General features: G+C 43.9%; 1 protein-coding gene across 7 annotated transcripts in view; it reads left to right on the top strand.

Moving 5' to 3' along the window:
- CDC14A (cell division cycle 14A) overlaps positions 1-20143 on the top strand; it is a 102208-nt gene that overhangs the window by 16935 nt on the left and 65130 nt on the right. For all 7 annotated transcript variants that reach the window (XM_081194999.1, XM_081195001.1, XM_081194997.1 and 4 more), the window contains 4 exons: positions 1224-1303; positions 14318-14384; positions 16496-16558; positions 19309-19396. In XM_081194999.1, coding sequence (XP_081051125.1) covers positions 1224-1303; positions 14318-14384; positions 16496-16558; positions 19309-19396 — 298 coding nt within the window. The remainder of the gene's footprint in view (positions 1-1223; positions 1304-14317; positions 14385-16495; positions 16559-19308; positions 19397-20143) is intronic.

Here is a 20143-nt window from a genome sequence, read left to right as displayed (position 1 = left end):
GACACAGTTCTCTATATTTGTTAGTAATTTATTCTTTCATAAAAATTTATATGCCGCTTGATGATAAAAAAACAACCTCAAAGCAGCTTACAAAAGATAAAACAGTAAAATCAAGAAAAAAGCACAGCCATACTTTAAAACATACAGAAGTTAAGATACTAAAACAGATTAAAATGACCTCAAATTTCTAAGCGTATTGGTTTTTAACAAGTGCCAAAAGGAATACAGTGAAGGCGCCTGCTTGCTCTCAGTAGGCAGGGAATTACAAAGTGTAGGCACTGCCACACTGAATGAAAGAGTTCTTACAAATGCAGAATAGCACCTGTAGTAGTGCCAATTCTGACAATTGATGCAGTTGAGTGGGCAAATGTGAGGTAAGGCGATCTTTTATAAAGACAGATTTCATTCATAAGTTTATTAGCACTTTTTTTGTTTTTGTTTTGCTACTGCTTACTTCTGTAAGCCGTCATGACCTACATCTTCACTACTACAAAAGCGAAGGAAGTAATTTGATTTCCACGAAGCGTACTGAATGAGAATAGGAGTGCTTTATTATAAGAGAGTCAGGAGAAGAATACTGACTCGAACATAACCACAGAAGTCAGAGGAACTAATCGTTTCTGTGGCTTCAGTGGATGTGTTATCGTCAGTATAACAGTGGATAGAACTGAACTCAGGATGTTGCAGCAAACTGGGTGGAGTTTCCTGAAATGGTGCTCATAATGCAATCCCATTCATACAAAAACATACCCTTAAACATGATTTATTGGAAAGCGAATTGCAAGTTGTGATGCTTCTATCAAACATGAGATGGGCATATCTACATTAAGAATAATGTATGTTATCCAACCATGCTGCTTAGCTAATGGTAAGAATTATGTCGGTAGAAGGTGAGGGAATATATTTTGGGCAGTTCTCCTCCCTGCAACCCTTTCCAAATCTTCTGCAACAGATCAGGGGAAGGGGACATCTCTGAAAACTGCTTCTCTTCCTGTTCCTCACTGTCTGCTGAGCAACAGCATTGTATACAGCCTATTGGCATTTCTCTGACCGATTGAAGCATGAAAATACTCTTTTTAAGGCTGTGTAGCAGATGCTAAAGAATGGCAGGTTTCATCCAATTCACATTAAGGTCTTGTTTTGAGAAAATATATTGTACCACTGCAAATACCATTTTAGCTTTTCTAAGACAGTGTGCTGCTCACGTTGGTTTTCTTTTGCAGGTAATCTCCTTAAAGAAAACACCAGAAGAAGCTTACCGAATACTTTTATCCGGATCTAATCCACCATATCTTCCATTTAGGTATGGCTGCCGCAGTAATAATACCTAACATTTGCCTAGCACTTCCATGTGTAATGCATTATCTAGTTGCAATCCTTAACAACAACCCTATAAGATAAGTCTGTATTTGATATCCCCCACATTGCAGGGGGAGCCTAAGAGACAGTGGTTTGCCTGCAGCCTCCTAGTGAGTTTGTGGCAGAGGTGGGAGTCCAGGCACTTCCTGATTCATTGCTCAGCCTCTTAGCCATTACATTATGCCAGCTGTAGTTACAAATTAAACAGATTAGCTTCAAAGCTTCTAAATAGGTGTTTGAGGCTGGCATATTGTGTTGCAGTCGCTGCCTAGCATTTAAATTACCATGATACATGGATGATGATGTGTAGCTTCTTTCAGGCACCATGATACTTCCCTTAGTCTACATTTCTCTTGCTTAATTTTTGGACCTGTTTTTCTGACTGCTTTTTGTTCCTTTCTCTTGCTACCCACCAAAGGTCCAAAGAGCTGTACATGCTCTAATTTTTCCTCCCTGGCTCCCTACTTCATTCCTTCTCCCACACACCACCTTACCACCTCCCAATAACAAGTCTCTGGAAGATTGCCAGCACAGACCTTTGGGGTGGCAGCCCTATATTTGTGGAAGCTCTGCTAGCACCAATGTTGACAGGGAAGCTCTGCTAGCACCAATGTTGACAGATTTTGGGCACCAGGTTAAAATGTGCTGTTGTTTTTTTAATCCTCCCAGGCATTTGGATCCTAATATTGTTGGGGTTCTTGTGGCTATCTCAGTTGGAATCCTTGTGTTGTGTGAGGGAAGGGCATTTTTGCTTGGTTTTGGTGATTATGGATCATCGGTTTTAGTGTGTTGTTGATTTTACACATCATACATATTTGTGGTTGCATGAATGCTATTGTTGTAACTCACTTTGAGACTTTTCTGATAGAAAATGACAAATAAATTCAATGATTAATATTACTTGAATGGTTTTGGCTTCATTGATAAAAATTAGCTAAACTTTCGCTTTTGTGTTCTTTACTGTGTCATTTGTTACATTTTTGCATATTAAATATGCATGTCTTTTTTTCAACCAGATTTAAGAGGCTATGTCTACAGGCTTGTAATATGGGCTTGTAACTGCTGAGGAACTGATTTGCACTTCACCGCAAAACCTAGAGAGTTAGTGTTTGGCAGATCTAGTTAAATAGAAAATGTAGGTCCAGCATGGGCTTGACGTGTCTGCCACAGCCTTGGAGCCTTATTGAGACAGATGTAAGTCACAGATGCCAATGAATTAAGTTTGACCATTAGGTAGATGGTGACAGAAGCCGTTCCTTTGTCATTATCAGAATAACTTTCTACCTTCTGCCTGAAAATGTAGGAAAGAGTACAAGGATAGGTACATAAGGCTGGCATTTCCTGACAGTCATTTTCATTAGGGCAAAATTGCTGCTGATTTAGCTGCTTAAAGAAGCTGGCTGGATGCCAAGCATCAAAGCTTTCTCAGCACAGAGCTATTTGTAATACCTGGAGTTTAGATAGCTGCCACGAATGTATTCTGAGCTGTAGGCATCAAATATTTAAAGCGAGGGCAACTTATCAATGATAGCAATGCTATTTTGAAGCCTACATAGCTACTGTGTATGCTCACTTGGTGGGGTCAGTGCATGGAACGTGGTAGTTCTAACACATACACTGTTTAGTTATTTACTTGTTTTTTTAGTTGAGAGCAGAAATGACTTGTGCTGCTTGGTTACTTTTCTCCTGGAGCCTGCTTATTCATTATAGGCCTCCCAGTGCCAATTGTAAAGCGTTTGACACAAACTGCTTGTTTTTCCCTCTGAAATCTACCTGAGAAAAGGACCGGAAGCACAGTTCAAACATGCATACATAGTCTCTTCATTGTGTTCCCCTGCAGGAATACCCAGTTTTCTCTATCTAGGTACGATTTCAAGAGAAATGCATGTCTGAATCTAGTTGATAGTATGAATGGAAGAGCAGAAAAAGATACATATTTCCATGATCCAAATCAGCTTGTTGTTTGTTCCTGAACAACAAAAATGCTTTTCTTCATTTGTAAAGATTCTCAGTTTAAATGACTGTGGATACCAGGATTTCTCAGTCTAGTGATCCAAGAAGGACCAGTTACGGGATGCCATTATAAGACACTTTTAGGAGATTTTTACATTGTGATATCTATTAATGGGGAGGGTTCTTGTAATTTTGTTTATAAGGCAACATGCCTGTCTCTTGTGCTTCAAGGAGCATTAAGAGCAGCTTACAAATCACATAATTAAAAACAAATCCAATACTGAAATAACCAAACAATCATAAAGTACTCCTGGGCCTAGAATCAATAATCAAAAACCAGAACCAATTCTAGGAGGCTATCTAGACCTAATACCTGATTATCTAAAGTGAATCAGATTGCTGGGTATCTTGAGATAACAAATTCTACAATCCAGATGCTGCTACTGAGGAGACCTACTCTCAGGTCTGTTTTCTGCACCTCCTAGGCACCAGGACACAATCGTTGCACGACCGAGTCTCTTGAAATATGTAGTATTAGTTTTCATTCAAATAGATCTGGTTTCATTTAGCTCAATGACCTGGAAAATCTTAATCTGCTTAGAAATTCAGACATCATTTCATTTTAGGACTGTAGGGGCAAAAGACTGCTGAAATACCAGTATTCAGCTAGATCATATATACCACGCAGCCAGGTTCCAACCTCTGTGCATGGTGGAAAGACAGGGGAGAAGTTAATGCTGGCTGAAGGGATTAATATTGCATTGAGGGCATTTAACGTTAGGTTTTTAGTCAAATCGCTTTATCAATGCCAGACCTTCTAGCTTCCCAAAGGATCTGTTGCAGTGAAATACGACTGCATTCTTTCACAATAGGCAGCGGTACCCATTTTATAATGCTCAATATTTTGTTTTAAAGAGTTTTCATATATGGAAGTGCATACCTCCAGTTTTTCTGCTTAGCCTTTGCCCCTAGATTAGGCAATACAAACCACTGAGGAGAGTCTGCCACAAGTGAATTGCTTTCTATGCAAGTGACTGAGACTGCCAGTGGACTGCAATAAGGGGAGGTTCAGCCGAATGTCCCCAGTGCTCCCTTGTCTCTGCCTCTTTGCATTCCAGTGGTGCCAGATACAATCATCTGTGGCCGGCCCAGGGTACAACAGCTGAGTAAACATTGACAGCAGAAAAGGACCAAGCTGTATAGGAAAATAGGTGTACACGCAGCTGTCCTTCCTGTTCCAATTGGAAACCATGGGTGTCTTCCAAAGGCAGTCACTTCCACTCATTCAGAAAACTCTTGATTTTAGTTATTTCCACTCTGCCTCTTTAAGGCAAACTCTCACAAGGTAGTTTACAGTTAAAATGTCAAAAACAATACAACAATGGAATATCGTAATAATACAGCGAGGGGCATTTGAATAGAAAGAGCGACAGATATAATTGTCAATAAAAAGCTTGGTGGCATACAGAAATTTTTGAATCTCCTTAAAGGCCACAAGAGGGGGCCCATAGAGTTCACAGCAATTGCACAGGTGTGGGACCACCACTGGGAAGTCTCTGGTACCCACAAGTCTGCTCAACTTTAACAGCAGGCAAGGGAGCATTGGTTCATCATGTTAAAGTGTATCTGGAATGTTATGTCTATGCTATCCATGGCTAACCCAGTGCAGTTTGCTGCCTAAAGCAAAGGACAAGGTGGCCCCCCACTCCCCACATAGAGAAGCTGGCTGGACTGGCAGTTTAATCTTTCTTCAACACTGGTCATTGCATAGCATCCTCCACTTGACGTGAGGGCAGTAAGCTAACCTAGTGGGTACAAAACAGCTTGGGTGGCCCCTAGCACCTGCTGCCTGAGGTTGGTTGTGTTTCTGGTAGAGCTTGTCTTAGCACCAACCTAAAGCAGTTATGCACATGCAAATCAGTGAGTTGGGGGGTGGGATCTGATGTTTAAAACTTGAGTGAAATTATGGGTAATATTGAACTAAGATTTACCCAGAGTAGACCCATTGAAATTAATGGATCTAATTTAGTAACGTTCATTAATTTCTCTGAGTAAAACTTAGTAGAACACCACCCAATTGTTTTCTTAAATGTTTGGCGAAATGCCATAACTTTATTTTTATTTTATGCCAAACCCACCACCACCACCATTTGGGGTCTTAGCGAACCACTTAATGGTTTCTCTGCTTGCTGTGGCATTTGTAATTCCATAGAATTTGAATTGTAAATACAATACAACCTAAGAAATAAAAGAAACAGGGAGAATACAATTAACAATCAATATTCAGTGCAGTGGATGTGCATCCACAAATCCAGACACACTCTTGGCTACCTGAAGAAAGCTCACAAACCACTGGCAGCCCACAGTTTGTGAACCACAGATCTAGGGTATGGCCATTGGTTTTATTGGGACTGACACTTTACCCTGTGATTCCTGGATAAAAAAGATATGTGCTGGTAAGTTTTGCATCTCTCTTTGTAGACACTCAATTCATAAATGAGAGAAATGACGGTTAACTTGAAACTTGGCATTGGTAGGTGCATTTCTTTCAAAAGTAGGATGGGGAATATTTAAGGCTGACTCCACTGCAAGAGTTTAGTAAAGCACATACTTTAAAAGATCACTATACACAAATGGTGTACAGCATTAGAGAATGTTTGGCACGTGAAAGCATTTGCTTGCAAGGGTAGTCTATAGTGACAGTTGCTGCTGTTGAAGGGATATATGGTGTTGCCACAGCTTTGTTAATAGTATATGGCAAAGACTTTCTGGGCTTGCCTGAACTTGCTGGATTCCTATGCAAAGGAAAATAAAGACAAGTCTTTCTGAAAGCTTCCTTTCGAAAAACCATTGCATTAGTATTGGCAGGTAAATTTTTTGATAGGAAAGCTTCTAGAAACAACAAGACTACCGTATTTTTCGTCCCATAGGACGCTCCGTCCCATAGGACGCACTTAGTTTTTTGAGGGGGAAATAAAGGAAAACAAAATCCCCAAAACCAGGTCGGGGAAACAAAACCAGGTCGGGGAACAGCGGGATGGCGGCGCTGCGCCACCCCGCTGTCCCCCGAGCTTGTGGGGCTGGCCGATGTCTGCCCGGCGCGCGGGGTGCTCTGCTTCAGGGCGCCCCACGCTCTGTGCAGCAGGCTGCTATCCGCAGCCTAGACAGCCCTGCGGGAAGTCCCGCGGGGCTGCCTAGGCTGTGGATGGTTTCCTGAAGCGCCGGGCGCTCTGCTTTCAGCGCGTCCGGCACTCCGGGAAACAGGCTGCTATGCGCAGCCTAGACAGCCCTGCAGGAACTCCCGCGGGCTGCCTAGGTTGCGGATGGCTTCCTGAAGCCTGGAGAGCGAGAGCAGGGGGCCAGTCCACTGTCTCTCAGACCTTGGGGTGGGCCGAACAATATTTTGGGGGAAAAATAAAATGAACAAATTCCTGTGCCCCACAAATAACCCAGAGATGCATTTTAAATAAAAGCACACATTCTACTCACGTAAAAACACCAGGCAGGCCCCACAAATAACCCAGAGATGCATTTTAAATAAAAGGGCACATTCTACTCATGTAAAAAACACTGATTCCGAGACCATCTGTGGGTTGGATTGAGAAGGCGATTGGGCCAGATCCGCCCCCCCCCCCAGCCTTAGTTTGTCTACCCATGTGCTAGAACTTGGGGACATCCAATGAAGCTGAGTGTTGGAAGATTTGGGACAGACAAAAGAAAGCGCTTTTTTCACACAGCCCATCAACTATGGGATTTGCTCCCAGAGGAGGCAGTTTTGGCTACCAGCAGGGATGGGTTTAAAAGAGGGCGAGACAAACTGATGGAGGAGAAGGCTATCAGTAGCTGTTTACCACAATGGCTACGTTTTGCTTCCATGCTTGGAGACATTATGCTTCCGAATACCAGTTCGGAGCCAGTGTGGTGTAGTGGTTAAGAGCGGTGGACTCGTAATCTGGTGAACCGGGTTCGCTTCCCCGCTCCTCCACCTGCAGCTGCTGGGTGACCTTGGGCCAGTCACACTTCTGTGAACTCTCTCAGCCCCACTCACCTCACAGAGTGTTTGTTGTGGGGGAGGAAGGGAAAGGAGATTGTTAGCCGCTTTGAGACTCTTTAAGGGGAGTGAAAGGCAGGATTTCAAGTCCAAACTCTTCTTCAGTTGCTGGAAAAAATAAATACTGTACATAGCAAGTGAATGATAGCTTATAGCAGTGCTGGGAAACCTTTTTTCAAGCAGAGGGCCACATTCCCTTCCAAGGTTGCATGCCGATGGTGGATGGAGCAGAGACAAAAATGGGTGGAGCAGTAAATGTAAATATTACCTTTGTACGATAGACTAGTTTTTTACACACACACACACACACACACACACACACACAGTGGCGTAGCGTGGGTTCTCAGCACCCGGGGCAAGGCAAGTAATTTGCGCCCCCTAACCCGTGGATTTTAGCACTCGAGTCTCTTCCGCCCCCCCAGATGTTGCGCCAGGTGCGGCAGGCCCCCCTGCACCCCCCACGCTACGCCACTGCTCCCACCACAAGTCTTCAGGACAGCCATCCGAAGGCTGGTGCGGGGAGAAGGTCTCTCCGCCCCACCGCCAGGCTTCGGAGCAGCCTTCCGAAGGCTGGCGCGGGGAGAAGGTCTCTCCGCCCCACCGCCAGGCTTCGGAGGAGGTCCGAGGACAGTGGGGTTCCTGCTTCCTTGAGGAGGGCCGGCCAAACGCGCCCCCCCAAATGTTGCGCCCGGTGCGGCCGGCACCCCTGGCACCCCCCACGCTACGCCACTGCACACACACACCTCACTCTATTCTTTGAGGCAAGCAGAAGTTGTTTTCAGGGTTCAATGACACATTCTAGCCAGACAAAAAGAAGGAAGGAAGAAGATGTGAAGTCAGGCCATTGGTGGATGTTACCTAGAGAAAGTCCTGGGGGCCAGAGAGAGCCCCGGGAGGCCACATTTGTGCCCCCCCCTCCAGGCCTGAAGTTCTCTACTCCCGGCTTATAGGTTTGTAGTTTCTGAAATCTTGAATATATGTTCAGTCTTTCTTCAAGAGAATAAGTTGTCAGTAGGAATAAGGATTTACCCACAAAGGATAAGATATCTCACTACAATATAAAACATGGACTTGGTATCTGGGCAGCAGTATTAGGTGCCTTGTAATCAGACATCGTGAATAAAGGGCTTATTGTACACAGAGGGATAAAGGCAGTATTTACATGCAAGTGGGAATGGAACGGCTGAAAGAAAGTGTAAAGGTGGTACGAGGTTTCTAGAAAAACAGCTTTCAGGAAGAAAATTGCCCTTTTCCACTTCACTTACCGCCCCCTGCGCACAGAATCTGCAGCAATCTTAGTAGCACCTTGCCCAGAGTCAGGGCTTGTGCTTGTGGGAGCACTGTTGCCATAATATACCAGTCGGCCTGGGGCTAAGGCCTTTGTGTATTCTCTTCTCTAAAGCTGAAATTCAGCACCAAGGATGATACATCATATGCCAAGAGAAGCTGGATTCTGCTGGGTTTAAAACCTTGAAAATACACAGAGGTCTGTTTCCCACCCTTACCTCATAGAAAACAGGAGACTTGTTTGTTCTTACCCTATCCATTGGTGTGTGATATTTCTCCAGCCATTGCCTGTCTTTGCAGTTATAAGCCCCAGAAACTTGCTTTTTCAGTGAAAGCTGACAGGTCCTCAGGATGCTGAACTGAGTGGACCACGCAATTAAGCAGAAGAGCAAAACATGATAGTGAGCCAACAGCAGCGGCTGAAGCCTTTAAACACCTGGGTTTATTACATTCCAGTAGAAATTATCTCATAAAAAATATAGAAGGTATTCTGTTTTGCACACACTTGTGTTAAAATGTGATGTGAGGAGTATTCAAGTTAATGGTTCACATTGAATATTGTTTATTTTGTTTCATAAACTTTATACACCTCTATAAATCCTCAGCGGTTTATAAAAAGATAAATTTACTAACAATTAACAGCAAGAATATAAAACAAATCAAAATACTAAAACCAGCAATAAACTAGAAAAACAGATTAAAACACAAATTACCTATCCAGAGTTTTATTTCAAGGTCAGCGTTGTTGCAGATCTAGAACCTGGTACTCGAGAAGGCTCAGCTTTGGCCCTAGAGCTGCCATGTTTAGTAAAAATGAAAAAGAAAAAAAATCAATTGTATCTTTTAAAAAAATCAATTGATTAATAGGATGCCATACTTTCAAGAAATGGTTTCGGTACAATTGACAAATGATTATCAAGTTGCTTTGTGGCTTCATTGTATAAAGGCCTGAGCGTGAATAATAATAATTATAAATTAATCTGGTTGTCTATAATAGCAGCAACTTCTCGCTGATGTTACTGGTGGTTCTGGCAGTCTTGCCCTTGGTAAAGAGCAGACCATTCCTGGAAGCACCCTTTGCCTCCAAATCCCATCAGCTCCAGGAGCAGATCAGTTGACCATGTCCAGGACAGGGCATTTCCTCCCAAGACAGCTGACTTGATGGTTGTTAGAGTCCTTTATATAGCAGCTTAAGAAGCTGGTACACAATTGTCTGAACACAGCCATTTCCCCCCCCCCCCTGAGAGAGTTGTATTATTCATAAGCAGATCTGATTAAAACTCGTGATTAATAAAGTAACACTTTTTACGTCGGCCTTGCAGAGTTCATCAGAGAATGTGCATGTTATGCTTTTCCTTCTTGAGAGTAATTGCAGCCTGCCTTCACACATCTGGGATTCCTTGCACATCTGGCATTCAGATTTTGCATTAAACATCCAATCATTGCCTATTGCAAATTCAGATTCCCTTGAAGCTACCTTTACAACATCCTCCATTAGCTAATGTGGTTAAAATACTTCTTAATTCTTTTAGCATTGCTTGCCTTAGCCGTATTATGGCAACTAAAGGGGAAAACATACCGTATTTTTCGCCCCATAAGACGCACTTTTTCCCCTCCAAAAATGAAGGGGAAATCGGGGTGCGTCTTATGGGGCGAATGCCTGCAAGCCTCGCGCACCCGGCAGGAGGTCCGACCGGGTGCGCGAGGCTTGGGGCGGCAGCGTGTCGCCCGAAGCACGGGGAGCCCTCTGGAGGGCTCCCCCTGCTTCGGGCGAGTGTCTGCAAGCCTCGCGCACCCGGCAGGAGGTCCCACCGGGTGCGCGAGGCTTGGGGCGGCAGCGGACTGCTTGCGCGCACCGAGAAGCTTGGGGCCAGCTGAGCTCAGCCCGCCCCAAGCTTCTCGGTGCGCGCAAGCAGTCCGCTGCCGCCCCAAGCCTCGCGCACCCGGTGGGACCTCCTGCCGGGTGCGCGAGGCTTGGGGCGGCAGCGGACTGCTTGCGCGCACCTAGAAGCTTGGGGCGGGCTGAGCTCAGCTGGCCCCAAGCTTCTCGGTGCGCGCAAGCAGTCCGCTGCCGCCCCAAGCCTCCCGCACCCGGCAGAAGGTCCCGCTGGGTGCGGGAGGCTTGGGGCGGCAGCGGACTGCTTGCGCGCACCTAGAAGCTTGGGGCGGGCTGAGCTCAGCTGGCCCCAAGCTTCTCGGTGCGCGCAAGCAGTCCGCTGCCGCCCCAAGCCTCCCGCACCCGGCAGGAGGTCCCGCTGGGTGCGGGAGGCTTGGGGCGGCAGCGGACTGCTTGCGCGCACCTAGAAGCTTGGGGCCAGCTGAGCTCAGCCCGCCCCAAGCTTCTCGGTGCGCGCAAGCAGTCCGCTGCCGCCCCAAGCCTCCCGCACCCGGCAGGAGGTCCCGCTGGGTGCGGGAGGCTTGGGGCGGCAGCGGACTGCTTGCGCGCACCTAGAAGCTTGGGGCCAGCTGAGCTCAGCCCGCCCCAAGCTTCTCGGTGCGCGCAAGCAGTCCGCTGCCGCCCCAAGCCTCCCGCACCCGGCAGGAGGTCCCGCTGGGTGCGCGAGGCTTGGGGCGGCAGCGGACTGCTTGCGCGCACCTAGAAGCTTGGGGCGGGCTGAGCTCAGCTGGCCCCAAGCTTCTAGGTGCGCGCAAGCAGTCCGCTGCCGCCCCAAGCCTCGCACACCCGGCGGGACCTCCTGCCGGGTGCGGGAGGCTTGGGGCGGCAGCGGACTGCTTGCCGGCATGCAGAAGCTTGGGGCGTGCTGAGCTCAGCACGCCCCAAGCTTCTAGGTGCGCGCAAGCAGTCCGCTGCCGCCCCAAGCCTTGCGCACCCAGCGGGACCTCCTGCCGGGTGCGGGAGGCTTGGGGCGGCAGCGGACTGCTTGCCGGCATGCAGAAGCTTGGGGCGTGCTGAGCTCAGCACGCCCCAAGCTTCTAGGTGCGCGCAAGCAGTCCGCTGCCGCCCCAAGCCTTGCGCACCCAGCGGGACCTCCTGCCGGGTGCGGGAGGCTTGGGGCGGCAGCGGACTGCTTGCCGGCACGCAGAAGCTTGGGGCGCGCTGACCTCAGCTTGCCCCAAGCTTCTGGATTAGCGCAGCGCACCTGGGGGGGAAATAAATTTTTTTCCCTTTATTTCCCCCCCTAAAATCTAGGTGCGTCTTATGGGCCGGTGCGTCTTATGGGGCGAAAAATACGGTAAGCCTGTTCATCGGCCAGAGAATGTGTTGCAGGGAATTTCCTTATTCCCCTCCACTCCACAAAGAACAAACACACTCCTTTAGCTGCCACTTGCCCTAGGACTGCTAAACCAAAGGGAGACATACTTTGGCTTCTGCCACCAGCCAAGGCACCCACAGTCACTCTGGAAGACTGCCCCCAAGTTGCATTCAATTAACTACTCAGAGTAGGCAGTGCCAGATTTACGTATAAGCTAAGCAAGCTATAGCTTAGGGCCCCACTCTCTTGGGGGCTCCCCCAAAAAATGAAAGGGAAAAAAACACATGTTCATTTCCAAAATATAAGATAAAAAAGCAAATAAAACCTACATACAGCAACAGTGTTTTGTGTTGTGCAGGTTCCTATTTTGTTATGTCCAAATGGCTTTAGATACCTATTAGGTCCATAAATTACCATATAGCATATATTCAACACAAAAAAACAGCGACAATTTGTTGTTGACAAAGGACAGCTGGACATATAAAGGGCCCCATTACCTTCAGTAGCTCAGGGCCTCATCAAACCTAAATCCCTGAGAGTAGGCCTATTGAAATCAATGTCCATGTCTAACTTGAGGCCTGTTAATTTCATTGGAGTGAATAAGCAGTTGCTCCAGTACTTGCCTTCCTTTCCCTCACCATCCTTTTTTCCATTTGTTATTTTATCTGTTAGATTATCTTTTACAGACCATCCCTGTCTTAGAAAATGTTAGGTTCTTTGTGCGTTAATAACAACAACAACAACAACAACAACAACAACAACAACAACAACAACAACAACAACAACAGGCTTTCAGACTAATACTGGTTTCTTATCAAGTATCTAGCCTTATTTCTTCTTTAACTAGCCCTGGCTAGACTGTCCAAAACACAGTAAAGCGTCGCTGAATGATGAATGATTAAACAGGAATCTATATTTAGATTTGGATTCTCAAAGCTCAGGAGGTCATGTCGTCAGTTTGACTTTTCCCACGCAAACGTTTCAGGCAAGCATTATGTACGGACTAAGTTTCAGTAGCCAACATATGGTGCATTAGCAAAAGTCTTGCTTCTGCTGCTTCTGTGAATAGACTTTCCAGATAAATGCCATACATATTCTAAATACAGTACTGTATTACAAAAACTCATTAAATAGTATTGTCAATGGATGAAAGATTATTCTGCAGTGCACGGGCAAGGTTTCTCTTTAACTTGGTTCCTATCGCTTCTTCTTTTGTAGCAGTTAGTAATATATGTGTGTCAGGGAGAAGATGCAAATAGCCCTCTTAGAGGTCAGAGGTGTGGGTGCACATTAAGACATATCTAAGAATACTTATAATGGAAAACTGCCGAGTATTGAAATTAGACTTGAAAGTGAATTATTCTCCCAGCTATTTGTGCTGATCCGGTGAAGCACAGCCAAAACTGCTATCTACATTGTAGTTCTAATTTCCCAGTTGTGGTGACCACCCTAGATTTATTAATATCTATTTAAATGAGGTGAAAATAGTCCAAGCAAAGTCTGTGGAGTATCCATTTTAAGTAGAATTGCCAAACATTTAGGAGGATATTGTTTCAAATTATTTTTATGCTCCATTTTTGTCTTCAGTGTTATACTCCCTTTTTTTTTTTACATAAGTATTTTAAATGCCGAGGAGTGGTGAAGTATACATAGAGAAGCGGAGAACTATCATCTTAATTGTAATTTGAAATACTAGTCCTGTGTGCTATGTATAGTCCCGATTTTGAGTAATCTCATATATGTGTAAGGCTTCATAGACTCTTATGAAACAAACAAAAAACCAAAAACAAACAAAACCTATTTCTTAATCCAGGAATATATGGTGAATATAATAGTCTAATAGTCTGAAAAGCTGGTTTGGGGGAGCATCATTTACCTTCTCTTCTTTCTGCCTTCAGCTTTCTTTTGCGCCATGTTCCATTCAGTCTCTGGAGGGAACTGTGATTTAAAATAGTAGCAGTAAAATACACTTGAAAGGTGTCTGTAGGACTAATTCCAGAAGCGTGAATTATATTTAAGTAGCCAGAAGTGCAATGACTAAGGTGCTGGACTGAGGCCAGGGGACCAAGGTTCATATCCCCACTCTGCCATGAAGCCAGTCTCTCTCTCTCAGGCTGGCCTACCTCATAGGGTTGTTGTTACGGTAAAGTTGAGTGCGAAGCAGGTGAAACATGTATGCTTCCTTGTATACATGGTATACAAACTATACATGTAGCTAATAATCAATAATAAAAATCGATTACTTTTTATTTGAGTTCATCCTATTAACATTTTAGATGAACTTACCATCAATAAATTGAGGAGAATTGTGTGTAGAAGTGTTTTCATGTGTAACCTTCATGTTCAGGTTCAAATTTCAGAAATTTAAAACATTGCCATCTATTAAAATGGGGTATGATAGGTAGATGTTTTTGTATTTATCTGGAATATGCTGATATTTCTCTTTTCGTAGGGATGCCTCATTTGGGAACAGTACATATAATCTGACTATTCTGGATTGTCTACAAGGAATAAAAAAGGTAACGTCACAAAATGCATTTGAAAGAGAAATCATATCCTAAGGCACATGCAGGTAAAAAGGTAAAGGACCCCTGGATGGTTAAAATCCAGTCAAAGGCAACTATGGGGTGTGGCGCTCATTTTTCTTCAGGCCGAGGGAACTGGCATTTGTCCACAGACAGCTTTCCGAGTCATGTGGCCAGCATGACTAAGCAGCTTCTGGCTCAATGGAACACTGTGACGGAAACCAGAGCGCATGGAAACACCGTTTACCTTCCCGCCACAGTGGTATCTATTTATCTACTTGCACTGGTGTGCTTTCAAACAGCTAGACAGGTGCACTACTCAGTTTTAGCAGATTTTTTTGTAGTGACCTATAGTGGATGCCCTCATTGGACAAAGCGACAAAACTGCTATATCAGCTAGCCCTGCTATATTATCAGCTGCTATATTAACCCACCCTGACATTAGATGTGGCATTCATACACGTGACTGTGTAGCAGCACCTGTGTCTCAGGTTTTTGCTTCCTTCCTCCCTTCCCTCCCAGTAACTCCCCAGGAAGTCAGTTTCTGGAGGATGGGGCAGGTTATATCAGAACTGTTATCCTTTTTAGGTAAAATAACTGCCGCATCATAACCACCACTGCTCAGGATGGCATGAGTGGCAAGGCTTTATATACAGTGGTGGCTCCACAACTCCATTCAGCCGCAGTGCTCTATTGACAGGGAGTTAGGATTGCTCCCTGCATTTAAGCTTTTAATGTATACCACACATTCAGCTGTCTGTCTGAGCTTAGGGCCCAGTGTTTTTGATTTTCGGAAGCCAGAATAAATTAACTAAAATGCATTTTCAGCTCATCCTGCTCTGTGCTTCTGATGTTATCCAACAGAAACCAACAGCCTTATCATTGCCTTTTTAAAAGTATAATGATAAAAAATAATATCTGGTAATGCTGCTTCTCCACATCATTTAGATCTAAATAATGCTTTGTAGGCAGCTCTTGTATATTTACCATACCATACATACCCAATACGTGTCTGAGCACAATTCAAAGTGTTGGTGTTGACCTTTAAAGCCCTAAATGGCCTTGGCCCAGTATACCTGAAGGAGTGTCTCCACCCCCATCGTTCAGCCCAGACACTGAGGTCCAGCACCAAGGGCCTTCTGGTGGTTCCCTCACTGTGAGAAGTGAGGTTACAGGGAACCAGGCAGAGGGCCTTCTTGGTAGTGGCACCCGCCCTGTGGAATGCCCTCCCATAAGATGTCAAGGAAATAAACAACTATCTGACTTTTAGAATACATCTGAAAGCAACCCGGTTTAGGGAAGTTTTTTATGACTGATGTTTTAATGTATTTTTAATCTTTTGTTGGAAGCTCCCAGAGTGGCTGAGGAAACCTAGCCAGATGGGTGGGGTAGAAATAATAAATTATTATTATTATTATTATTATTATTATTATTATTATTATTATTATTATTATTATTATTATTATTATCATCATCATCATACTGAACTATTTGATTTGTGTTTGTTCTTTTGAAACTAAATTGCTAGATATTTAATTGGTGTGCAGTGGTACCGTGGTTTATGGACTTAATACATTCCGGAAGTACGTTCTTAAACCAAAACTGTTCTTAAACTGAGGTGTGCTTTCCCTAATGAGGCTTCCCGCAGCCAGTGCCCTTCCACCATTCTTAGTTAGTATCAGGAACAGAATGTTTTTAACAATACTATCTACAGTTCATGTAGATTAATTCCAGATCGTTTGGATAGGATCTTACAACCAGAAAGTATATTACAGGGAACATGGAGACAATAGATTATTCCGATTAGTGTCCTTAGAGATGCATCAAATGCGTAGACACATATTTTCATTTCTTGCTTTACTATTTGAACCCCAGAGATAAATCTGTTTAACCTAATTGGTATAGTTTAAAGGTTCAGTAGCTAAGGCAAGTAATAGAGGGGACAAGGGAGACGCCTAAAAAAAAAAAAACCAAGAAAAAATCCTATGAAAACTGCCTTCCTTTTGTCCCATATATTTGACCAGCTTGGTGCTCATTCAGATTTAAATGGTTCAAAATGTCCTTTGGGTGGTTGCCTGTGAACTTGACATTTTTTTGCTTTCTAGGCCTTACAGCATGGATTTATTGACTTCAAGACATTTGATGCAGATGAGTATGAGCATTATGAGGTTTGTGCGTCTTCTGAACTGAATAGTTTGCCTGAGTTTCAACATGCACTTATTAAGCACACCTAGTTCTGCTTTGCGGCGAAGTTTGAGCTTTCCTAAATTGTAGGTGCCGCACAATTGGTGCACTGATGCTTTCTTTCCCAATTACCTTCCAGTTATTGATGCATTTCTTTTTCAGTAAAAGAGCAAATACAAAGGAGTGAAAGGCTGCTGAGCGCCATGGCATGATCCACCTATAATGAGATTAGAGCAGGGGTCAGCAACCTTTTTCAGCCGTGTGCCAGTCCACCATCCCTCAGACCATGTGGTGGGCCGAACTATATTTTTTTGGGGGGGGATGAATGAATTCCTATGCTCTACAAATAACCCAGAGGTGCATTTTAAATAAAAGGACACATTCTACTCATGTAAAAGCACGCTGATTCCCGGACGTCCGCGGTCCAGATTTAGAAGACGATTGGGCCGCATCTGGCCCCCGGGCCTTAGGTTGCCCACCCCTGAATTAGAGAATCTGTATTGCATGGTACTGTGCAGATGCCATCCTTTAAAAAAACGAGTTCTCTCCGAGACCTGGGAGAAGAGGCAGTGGAAGAGGATTGGAAAAAATTTAAGGACTATCTACAAAAACAATATAAGTTATATGAATGTTGAGAATTTGCTAAGTTTTGGGAAAAACATGCTTCAGTATTGAGATTTGAAAATGATGGAAATTAAGTTATGACTGTGAAAAGTTTAAATTTTAGAGTATATAATTAGATGAAAGTACAAAAACACATGAAACAAGGTATCAATTTGCTGTTTATTCTTTATTGTAAAGAAAGCAGGGGATGGAAGATGTGGGGAAGTCCAATTGATTATGAAAAAAGATTCGGAAAAGTGAATTTTCTTTTATTTAATTTCTTCTTTTCTTTTTGTAAAACCGCTTTTGTTGTGTCATTGACGATGTATTCTGACCTTGGAAAAAAAGCAATAAAAAATATTATTAAAATAAAAAAAATAAAAAAACGAGTTCTCAATATAAGAGAAGTGAGGGGGCGGGGACTCCTTCTCCACTCAATTTCTCTAGTTCACTTAGTCCGAAGAGGGAAATGTATTCTTAGGGTAGTTGACCAGTGTTAAATGCTATTTATGTCTACCTGGTTCTTAGCTTGTGGAGTCTGAGTAATGGCTATTGCACGCCTCAAGTTTACTGCTGCGTCATTTTACTGGGCAAGTAATGTCACTTCTATTTGCCTTGCACAGTATTTTATGTGTTCTAAGTCTGAAACATTGTTGTTTGAAGAGAGTACTTGAGAATGTGTATTTAGAACATGTCTGGTCAAGTTTTTCCAACAGGAAGAGTAGGTAGGTGGATTAACCAATAGTCGCATTGTGAAATGCTTGCACTACTTGTTAAATATTAACTTTGGGGTTAAGTTTTTTTTAAAAAAACCTGATGCTTCCAGAAGTAGCACCTCTTGTCCTTAAAAAAATATATGAATTTTGAACCTTTTCTATATAATCTTTTTCATTTAAAATTTGCTGACTTCTTTTCATCTCAACCTAATACAAATTGCTAAGAATGACAGTGTCACTTATTTTTAATGCCTACAGAGGTTTAGCTTCATGCTGTATCTAAGCAAACACACTGGCCAGGATCTAAAGAATTAATAATAATAATTATAAAATGTGTATGCCGCTCTTCAGCCGAAGATCTCAGGGCAGTTAACAACAGAAAAATAAAAAATGAGAATACAAAAATACATAATAAAACAAAAACAAAAGAACTGCTTAAGGCCTTACAAGAGGGGGCTTGGACACACCTAGTTGAGTTCTGGAATTCTTTTTAATCTCTCATGCCCTGTGACAACCTCTCTTTCAAAAATAGCTTGCTATGCAGCATAGGTGCTTGCAGTTGCTAGAAAAGCAAGTCTTAAAGCCACAGTGGGCTCATGAACCTAGTTCCACAAGCAGTTCCTTGGATCCTGAACCCTGTTATTCACTTCCCTTAAATCTGCCATATGCACCCAATTAAATATGCCTAGGCCAATTGAAGACCTTGGAATTCTGTTTGTGTGTATGTAAAATAGAGGAGTGTTTTACAAAATACACAGCAGTGAACTACCACAGCCAACCCTGTCTCTGTTACAAGTATACCTGTAAAATTAAGATTTTATTAAGTGCACTTTAAAAAGGAACATGAAGTGGCTTTTAATACATTATTGTGGTACTCTCAACATCTAGGTTTAAAATGGAAGCTATTGGGGATGGATGGTACCCAACTTGGTTGTTCCATTTGTATCCTACCTGATGACTTCAGCTGACACACACCCCTGCTTCATCTCTGCTTCACACTTGGCATAATAAGAGGCTGAAGCATGAAAGTGATAGTTGGCAAGAAGCTTGTATTTACCACATTAAAAAAACAAAACAAAGCTAATTGGCCTTAATTTGTCTTCCCTTAAAGATTAGTTTTGAAAGTCTTAATCATGTCACAGACTTCCATTGCCGCTCTCAACTGGCGATTAGTCCCTGGAGGAAAACACATTGAGACACTTCTTTGGTCCTGGAAGAAGTGCTTTGGGTAAAATTTGAGCAAACTGACAAATCTCTCCAAGTAGATATTGCAAGCAGGTAAATTGTACAATGTCCATACAGCTCTCATGAGCAGATAACGAATGACTTTTCAAAAGCTTTGCAGAAGAGGATGTTGTTCAAAAACTATTTTGAAGATAAATATTTTTCTAAGTCTCTGCTTTTGTTTTCACTAGCGAGTTGAAAATGGTGACTTCAACTGGATCGTCCCGGGAAAATTTTTGGCATTTAGTGGACCACATCCAAAGACCAAGATAGAAAATGGTATCTGTTTTTCCCTGTCTTTTTTTTTTTTTTTTTGGTAGAATTGTGTGTATTTTGCATGACTAGTAAATTGACTGGGATCTATTGATCCACATGTGTGAAAAGTAGATATTGAGACCTTGCTGTATGCACAGGAACATTGTATGCACCTGTCACGGGCTGCCTCTGGTCTCAGCTCACAAAAGACCAACGCCAAGCTCTTCTTATATACAAGGATGTTTATTGCAGTTCATTATTGGTTCCACAACCGAGGCGTGCAGCCCCGAGTGTCTAACGTCAGGCATTTGAAGTCCCCTCTGACTCGGTCCCGCCCCTGCACCAACTTATGAGGCTTGTGCTAGACCACCGCTTCCTGTCTTTCCTTTTCCGCAGGGTCTTTCTGCCCCCCTGGGTTCCTTCCCTCCTGCTCTCTCCCGAAGCGGATTCCTGAGATGCCTGTTCCCCCCTCCTTCGTGCTTTGGGGCTGGGCTCCTCCTCCGGGCTTTCTCCATTTCCGCGCGCCTCCACATTTGAACTTGGCGCGCGCTCGCTACCCCTGACCTTCCTTTTGACACTGACACTACTCCCTGTACTACTCTCCCCCTCTTCCGGCAGGACGTTCTCCCCAGATCTCCTTCCCCTGTCTCTTTCCTGCTCCGCTCCGTGTGTAACACTGGGAACCCCCCTCTCTTCCCTTCGTTCCTGCTGGGAAGCCGGCCCCGATCTCCCACTCCCGCTCGGGGTTTCCCTGCTGCTTCCCTGCTCCTG

This window comes from Podarcis bocagei (genome assembly GCF_964188305.1).
Source record: "Podarcis bocagei genome assembly, chromosome: 5".
NCBI lineage: Eukaryota > Metazoa > Chordata > Lepidosauria > Squamata > Lacertidae > Podarcis > Podarcis bocagei.
The sequence above is the reverse complement of the archived record's forward strand: the minus strand, read 5'-3'. Positions and strand labels throughout refer to the sequence as shown.